The sequence below is a fragment of the Phyllopteryx taeniolatus genome, chromosome 13, assembly GCF_024500385.1.
Source record: "Phyllopteryx taeniolatus isolate TA_2022b chromosome 13, UOR_Ptae_1.2, whole genome shotgun sequence".
NCBI classification, from domain to species: domain Eukaryota; kingdom Metazoa; phylum Chordata; class Actinopteri; order Syngnathiformes; family Syngnathidae; genus Phyllopteryx; species Phyllopteryx taeniolatus.
The window spans coordinates 12,298,494-12,307,319 of record NC_084514.1 but is presented as its reverse complement, the minus strand read 5'-3'; the positions used below and the strand labels follow the sequence as shown (position 1 = coordinate 12,307,319).

The 8,826-nt window shown below is 44.6% G+C and overlaps 1 protein-coding gene across 1 annotated transcript; it reads left to right on the top strand.

Annotated features, from left to right (window-relative positions):
• Positions 1–1,708: 1,708 nt before the first annotated feature.
• On the top strand, positions 1,709–7,017 carry nfkbiab (nuclear factor of kappa light polypeptide gene enhancer in B-cells inhibitor, alpha b). The gene is made up of 6 exons (XM_061794538.1): positions 1,709–2,064; positions 3,439–3,544; positions 3,635–3,845; positions 5,533–5,621; positions 5,710–5,970; positions 6,063–7,017. Exons 1-6 carry the CDS (start codon positions 1,814–1,816, stop codon positions 6,096–6,098), a joined length of 954 nt encoding a protein of 317 aa, XP_061650522.1. The 5' UTR covers positions 1,709–1,813; the 3' UTR covers positions 6,099–7,017.
• The last annotated feature ends 1,809 nt before the right edge of the window (positions 7,018–8,826 follow it).

Genomic DNA, 8,826 nt, shown 5'->3' with positions numbered 1-8,826 from the left:
AGGTGCAGCCGCACGAGGCTTCAAAGGAGGCCCAAGTTTGATTTTGAAAAATGCCATGTTTAAGCAATACTTTATAACTTCATATGTTTCTCATAGCGCTTTATCATAGGATGATGTGTCAATAGCTCACTGCATATTTAACTAACGCCTTAACAAGTCAAGGCGCTCACGCAATTAGTTCCACTGAGTAATCATTCCTCCCTAACATTTGACAGATCACGCCGAGACTGTGAACTTGACCATAAGGCCATTCTGTCGCAGACTACCTACAGTGATGGTTTCATTAAAAAAAATAAAAAAAACAGTACAACGTAAATTGACAATAAATGTGACAGCTAAATAAAGGTATTCATTCCAAGAACCACAGTTAACATACACAGAAACGACAACGGCGTTTACCAACAATAAGGAAGTTAAATAAAGCAAAAGAAAAAAAAAAAAAAAGAAAAATCCACATTGCATTGTGGGAATTAATCAGCTTTACGTCACGTGTTTTTTTTGTTTTTTTTTCGTTAGCATTTTCAGCTAGCTTCGTGAGCGATCACGCAAAATGTTCCACGGCGGGCTGGCCGTGTGCTGTCTGGGCTTCCTCTTCATTACAATCTGGTTTAGTCAGTGTCGTGTTCTCAAGGATCTATGGAAGCCCATTCCCGCCACTAATCGACCAGCACACAGCTAGCATCTATTCAATATGAAACTACAAACTACTACATGAAACTGAACCTCTTCTTAGTGTCCTTTTCTTCGCCTTTTTGACGTATTATTTTTACATAGTGCCCCCTAGTGTTACGACTGAGATACCACAGTTGGATACAATTGTACCTTTACAACAAGATGAGAAACTTGTGTTCTTCTTTTTTTAAATTACTGTCTTATGTTTTTGATACTCATAAGAAATGCCAAGTTTAAATCTATTTATATTTCTGTTTGAAATTGCCTCACTAGCCCCCTAGTCTTCTTATAAAGGTTTCGATCAATAAATATGCATTTTAAAATATATTAAATACTGTATATAAATGCAGTATATAATATCCATCCATGCATCCATTTTCTGTACCGCTTTATCCTGCACAAGGGTCGCGGGCGTGCTGGAGCCTATCCCGGCTATCTTCGGGCGAGAGGCGGGGCACACCCTGAACCGGTCGCCAGCCAATCGCAGGGCACATAGAAAAAAGCAAGCATTCGCATTCACATTCACTATGGAAAATTTCGAGTCTTCAATTAACCTACCATGCATGTTTTTGGGATGCGCGAGGGGGTGATCATGCAACCTCCACACATTTTATTTTGTTGGATAAAGGACTTGAAACTTTAGGTGTAGGACTTGCATGTCTCGACTTGAGACTGTTCCCACCTCTGGGCCTTACTATATTCCAAAGTCTGTACTTTTTTTTTTTTTTTAACTTTAATTTAAGAACAGTACTTGGACCAATCCTTCTATTGTGTGTGTGTGTTTTTTTAAATACTTGTACCTGTACTTTTCACTACTTTTGCCACCTATGCCAAAGTGCCACAGGATAATCGCTAAATGGACTCAAGTTAAGACACGGCTGTGTTTGCTCCAGTTGCAAACATCTCGGCAACGAGTTGCACGGACCTCACGCGAAATCCCCACTTGCAGGCAGCAATGTAAATCCGGCGTTATTTTAAGTGGCAGTTTGCTGGAAATCCCCCACCTAGTGGCTTTAGCTCCGCCCCCTGCAGTCCAGTGCAGCCACACGCGCGCACACGGGGCATTAACACAGTCCATCGACGCGTGCAAAAAAAAAAAAAAAAACAACAACAACAACCCAGCGCACAATCCTCGCTAACCATGGCCCTCCGTAGGACCACTGTAACAAACCAAATGGATTACAGCCGGGAGCCCAAAGAAGGGAAGCCGTCGACGGACGAGCGCCTCGACAGCGGTGTGGACTCCCTGAAAGAGGAGGACTACCAGGCTGTGGCGGAGGACATCTTTCATCTGCAGCTCGACTGCGGGCTGGCGTCGCAGCGCAAACAACTCGCAGCTTCAGCTTGCGAGGTGCCGCCATGGAACACGCAAGTCACCGAGGACGGAGACACGTAAGTTGGACGGCGAAACAAGCGGCGGTCGCCTCGTTTTTAGCGAACTTAAGCTCGCCTCGTCCGCAAGGTAATTCCATCCCCCTTCCCGCGGGCTTGGTTTGCTTCCTAACTTGCCTTCATTCAGCCGGAGACCCATTAGTCTTCTCTTAAAAATAACGCCACGCTTTTGGTTTGGAATGGCCGCTTTAGCTGCGGCGGTGGCGTCGGACGTAAACAAAAGGCTATTATCAGCGGGAATCTACTATGGCCGCGGGGCGGACTGGGAAAGTCCCGGGCGCGCCGCCGCCGTCGAACGAGCCCCACCGGCGCGCGCTCCCGTCGAAACGAGAAGTGGTCGAAAAGCACCCGAAGTCACCGCGAAGGCGGCGGAAAAAGCACATCGTCCACTAACACTAAGGCCGCTTTGAGCAAAAGCCAGGTTGCAACCGTTCCGTGAACGCCTCACCGAGCGCGCAGGCGAACGACCAATCACGTTTAACCGGGGGGCCGAGGGCCACATTCGAACATTGCACATTGCAGACATTCGCCAGCGAGTCGTTACTCCCTTGTTGTTTGGACCAAAAATCTCACGGCACACCGCCACCAAACAACACAAATAAATAAACAAACTGGATAATTAGCTAGCTTCTGCCTAGTGGAAGCTCCGTTATTAGTCTGCCTATCACTACACGTCTCTAGCATAGATTAACAAAGACATTATTTATGCTTAATAAATAATACCTTTCAGGCCAATTAAGCGAAATCGGACTGCTTATTAGATGTGCCGTTAGCCACGAAATATTGCTCAAACACGATGTGTGGCGTTTACATGTTCTCCCTGTTCCTGCGTGGGTTTTTGATTTTTTTGCCCACATCCCAACAACAAGCGCAGTAGGTTGATTTGAAGACTCTAAATTGCCCACGTGTGTGAATGTGAGCGCGAATGGCCGGCGACCGGTTCAGGGTGTACCCCGCCTCTCGCCCAAACATTGCTGGGATGGCCTCCGCGCCGCCCGCGAGCGACCCTTGTGAGGAGGAGCGGCGCAGAAAATGGATGGAGGATGAAAGAACAGGAACAAAAGGAAAAGTTCCGAAGTTACCTTTCTATACCCTGAGGGAAACATTAGATGCAAGTCATTTCACTCGAATGTGTGGTTGCAGCCAAGCTATTGTCACTCTGTGCATCCGGAAACACTTGGAAGGGACTTGAATGAGTTTAATTGCCCGTACTGTATTGCACTTCTAAAGAACTTTGCCTCTATGACATCATGACAACATCTAGTACTGTTTAGTAACTTTCCTATCTCCAGTATTCCAATTACATGGAAGTGTTTTGTTTTAAAGATGTTTGTGTGTGCAGACAATAACAAACTTGTCCTCGTCTGACTCTAGGCTGCTCCACCTGGCTATTATCCACGAAGCGAAGGACTACATCAGAAAAATGATCGAGCTATCCAAGAACACAGACTTCCTCGATGTCCAAAATGACCAGCGACAGGTAAGCGAAGGAGTTTGTTTACCTCATGTAGCCCACATCCACAGAGGCATCAAATAGACCTTTAACTTCTCTCTCTACATCCCACTTTAGACTCCTCTCCATTTAGCAGTCATAACAAACCAGTCAGACGTGTGCCAGCGACTCCTGGCCGATGGCTGCGATCCCACATTGGTGGATGACAGCGGGGACATGCCCATCCATATCGTCTGTCGCCACGGCAACCTGCTGTGCTTCAGCGTCCTCACCCAGTTTTGTCGTCCTGAGCATCTGCAAACAATGATGGCGGCGTGCAACTACCAAGGTAAGCTTTTATCAAAGCAGCATTTTTTTTTTTATTAATATGATGTTGTTTACTCCTTTTGGTAATTTGGGCATTTGACTGGATTTCAACTACAGTGTTCCCTTGACTTGCGAATGTCCCAACTTAGAAGTAATTTTAAAATTTGTGTTGTGAGCTAACACTGACTGTTCTGCTCTCACCAAGTGATTAGGTTAGTTAGGCCGTTAAACACAGAGTTCAATAAATCCAGTTGAACTTGTTTTTGGCCATTTTACCCAACCACAGTGTGAAACTGTAACACAAACTATTGATGCATGCGAATACAAACAAAATAAGCAACAGGTGAGTATAGCACTCTGTATAATACACACAGGTGAGTAAACTAGGTATGTTGTCTGTACTGCATCTAACAGGGGAACCCCCCCCCCCCAAAAACGGATTTATTCCCTGAGTAATAATATTCTCTATATGCATAAAATACTGTAATGCAGAAAGTCATCAGACCACCCAAATTGCGATAGCAAATAAACGCATCAATTTTGGTAGCAACACACTAATAATGCCCTCTTAGCATTATTATAACCCGTATAAACATATATACTTATAAACATTGGGTCTTAATGGGCATATGAGAGGATGGATGGCGAAGGATGCAATTCACACAGAAAAGCATTCTTTCACAAACCAAAGAACACTGCAGTCTGAGTCCATAAGACACTGCAGTATTTGCATATCTGTTGTTGACCAATACTGGCCACTCATGTGCCTGAGTAGCATCTGCACCATTTGCACAATCGACTGAGTAGTATCTGCAATGTTTGCACAATCGACATTGTCCCAGATTATCGCACTACTAGTCACTTTAAACTGCACACATTTCTTGAAGTCTCGGCGCCCTTTGCACAATGATCATTGCAGCGGACTATTGCTCTGTTAGTCATTCAAACTGCTCTCATTGCTAGAGAGCACTGCATCTTTTTGCACAATTGTCAACAAAAAAAATGTACCGGCATTACCAGATGACTAGCAACCTTTTATTGCTCAGTGACTGTTTTTCTCAATGTCTTTAGGTCTCAAAAGTATTCTAGTATCTGTTATCGTACTAGAGCGGAGACAACTACCGGAGACAAATTCCTTGTGTGTTTTTGACATACGTGGCAAAATAAAGATGATTCTGATTCTGATGATTTGCCGAACCTTTGCAGTGTAGCACCAAGTACTTCAGTATCGGTGGCTGGTATCGCCAGCCTTCACGAGCACGATATCCGATGAAATAAGGCCTGTATCGGTAATGAGTAGTCGCCCATCCATATAGTCGACATATGAGTAAATTGTGTTACAAACGTGGTCACAGAACAAATGAAACGCTTAAGTCAAGGTATCAGTGTATGATGAAAATGAATGGCCCTAAGGAAAGGTGTGCACGAAGGCTATGTTAGCCTCAAACAATGGCGAGGAGGCAGGAAATGTTTGCGCAAACAAGCGGAATACCATTACCTTTCTGGCATCGTATCGCAGCTAAAACCATCGAGTAAAGTGAATGTAAGTTGATATAATGTTGATCTGAACAAGCTTCAGGCAACTTCGACTTACGTAATTTGGACCTGCCCTCGGGACGGCAGAGTCTCCGTTTGACTTGTCAGTCTGCCAAAGCGACAGGTCTGTCGTGGTGTCCGATGTTAAGCTGCTTCTCTGATGTCTTAAACAGGTCAGAACTGCCTCCACTTGGCCTCAGTTCACGGTTTCCTCTCGCTGGTGGAGAATCTTGTGGATCTGGGAGCTGATGTTAACTCAAAGGTAGACAACAGATACGCACAACGTGCTTTATTTGGGCGTAATAGAAACGTTCGCTTACTCGTGTATGAATTTTCCTCCCATCTACTAGGAGCAGCGCAATGGCCGCAGCGGGCTACACCTGGCCGTTGACCAGCAGAACCTGTCATTGGTCAGATTGTTGCTGAAAAAAGGAGCGGACCCCAATCTCCTGACATTTGGAGGCCACACCCCCTTCCACCTCACCTATGGTCGCGGCAACGACGACATAAAAAAGGAACTGTATTCATTGACCCATCCCGACTTGAGGGAGCTCCCCGACAGCGAATCGGACGACAGCGAGGACGAGGAGGACGGAGAGTCAGACGAGGAGGTGCGTGCATGCTCGAAATGTCCCCCAACACATTACAGTCAAAACTGGTAAGCTTGGCAAGCTCCATGCCTTAACACTGTTCTGTTTTTCAGGTGGGTTATGATGACATCCAGTGGAACGGCCACTAGCGGCAAGAGATGAAATGTGACCCAGAGGATGAAGTTATGAGAAAAGGCCTCGGCGTGTTCGCCACTAGCCTCATAGTGCGGCTGAAGCCGTACAGACATGGTGGTGGTCTTGTGACACAAACCGAGACGCTAACAGGCAGCTGTAGGAGCTTATCACACGGACTGGCAGCCGATTGAATCAGCAGCGCTGCAGGAGCGAACGGGAACGCACCTTGTGAGCATGCGGCTTGCTTCTTATTGCTGCCAATCATTCACAAATTCATCCATCCACACAAGCGGCTCTCTTGTATGATATTGTAAATGCTGTGTATACAAAGATGTATTTTCTATGGAAGCTGTGACTCTGTACAGTAGAACAGGTTGTAAATGTTTGACAGCGACACTCCATTTAAATTAAACACCCATATTTAACAATGAAAACTTTGTTTGTTCGACATCACAATAGAACCCAATCAATGCGGTAATAATAGTGGAAATGACATTCCGTCAGTGGTTTTGTTGCTCTGAATAACGACAGGTAAGTTTCGATGCTTCATTATTACATAAGATATTGTCTGGAAGGCTGACTGGGAATGAGGAACTTGCCACACATCGACAAGCAGCATGGGGGAATTTTGTGTGCAGAATGAGGCTGCGTCAACCAGGAAGCTTTGGGGTGTGTGGGCCAACAGGAAATTCCCAAGAACACTCAGCTGTTCATCACATTCTGTCCTCTCGTGTTCCAAAGAAGGGAATCGCTGCCTAACAGGATGTTTCAGTCAAGATAAGGGAGGGGAGTTTCAGAGTTTCAATTTAACAAAGTGTTGTACAGTACTTTCAAATGGAGATTTCACACTTCGTAGCAATACAGTGTATCTGCATACTGTTCTGTATAATTAAAGGACCTCTGGGGTCTAAATGGTCCACATTTCACCAACAAGTTGTCTTTGTTTTTTTTTTTTGCTCAAGAAAATGAAACTGGCAGTCATTTCCAATATCAATCCGTTATGGAGCAATCCGCGATGTGGAATGTCACGTGACCAACGTAGAACACAAAATAGCTGACTTCCTGTGGGATGCTTTGGTAATGATAACTAGGATTGATGACAATCATCAAGTCATGTTATGAAGCCAAACTTGCTAAAATGTTTGTTTTCTTTATTGCTGGTGTCCCTGAGAGTTATTGTATCAATGTTGTGGAAACTGGGTTTGATACAAAACCAACTACAACCCCAATTCCAATGAAGTTGGGATGTTGTGTTAAACAAATAAAAACAGAATCCATCCATCCATTTTCTGAGCCGCTTCTCCTCACTAGGGTCGCGGGCATGCTGGAGCCTATCCCAGCTATCTTCGGGCAGGAGGCGGTGTACACCCTGAACTGGTTGCCAGCCAATCGCAGGGCACATACAAACAAAACAACCATTCTGTTAAATATATTCTAGAAGTTATCATTTATTTGCTTAGCTTGCATTAGTATTATGGATGATTTTAGATGTCTCGCCTTCGAAAAGATGACTCAGCATCATCCGATGGAAGGGCGCCTGGACCAAGGACGTGATCGGATGTGGTCGGGTCGGGACAAGTGTTGGTCCAATATTTTGTGTTGTGTCTTATTGCTTAGAATACTATGTCTGGGAAAAACCCTCTTATTATCAAATATTATGTGTCGTGTCTTATTGTTTAGAATACTATGTCTGGGAAAAACCCTCTTATTATCAAATATTTTGTGTTGTGTCTTATTGCTTAGAACATTATGATTTGTAAATCCCTCCAATTTCAAATAAAAGCAGGAGCGAGGGGGGGGATTGTTTAGAGCGTGTTGAGAGGCTGTGATCTGAACAATCTCCCATACGCCCTCCTCATGAGAAAAAGAAACCAGCGTCTTCATTCCTTTTGTGTCTATTTTTTATAATGTTGGGTAAGATAAATCCAACACATTCGCACTCACATTCACACCTACGGGCAATTTAGAGTTGTCAAATAACATACCATGCATGTTTTTGGGATGTGGGAGGAAACCGGAGTGCCTGGAGAAAACCCAATGATTTGCAAATCATGTTCAACCTATATTTAATTGAATACACTACAAAGACAAGATATTTAACTGTTCAACTTGATTGTTTTTAGCAAATAATCGTTAACTTAGAATTTTATGGCTGCAACACGTTCCAAAAAAGCTGGTACAGGGTCATGTTTACCACTGTGTTACTGTGAAAAAGACGTTGCTTGGATGGCAGCATATGTTTCTCCAAAACCTGTATATACCTTTCAGCATTAATGGTGCCCTCACAGATGTGTAACTTACCCATGCCATGGGCACTAACACAGCCCCATACCATCACAGATGCTGGCTTTTGAACTTTGTGTCCATAACAGTCCGGATGGTTCGTTTCCTCTTTGGCCCCAAGGACACGACGTCCACAATTTCCAAAAACAATTCGAAATGTGGACTTGCTGGACCACAGAACACTTTCCCACTTTCCATCAGTCCATCTTAGATGAGCTCGGGCCCAGAGAAGCCGGCGGCATTTCTGGGTGTTGTTGATAAATGGCTCTTGCTGTGCATAGTAGAGTTTCAAGTTGCACTTACGGATGTTGCGCCGAACTGTATTTACTGACATTGGTTTTCTGAAGTGTTCCTGAACCCATGTGGTGATATCCTTTACACATTGATGGTCGGTTTTTGATGGAGTGCCGTCTGAGGGATCGAAGGTCACGGGCATTCAATGTTGGATTTCGGCCTTGC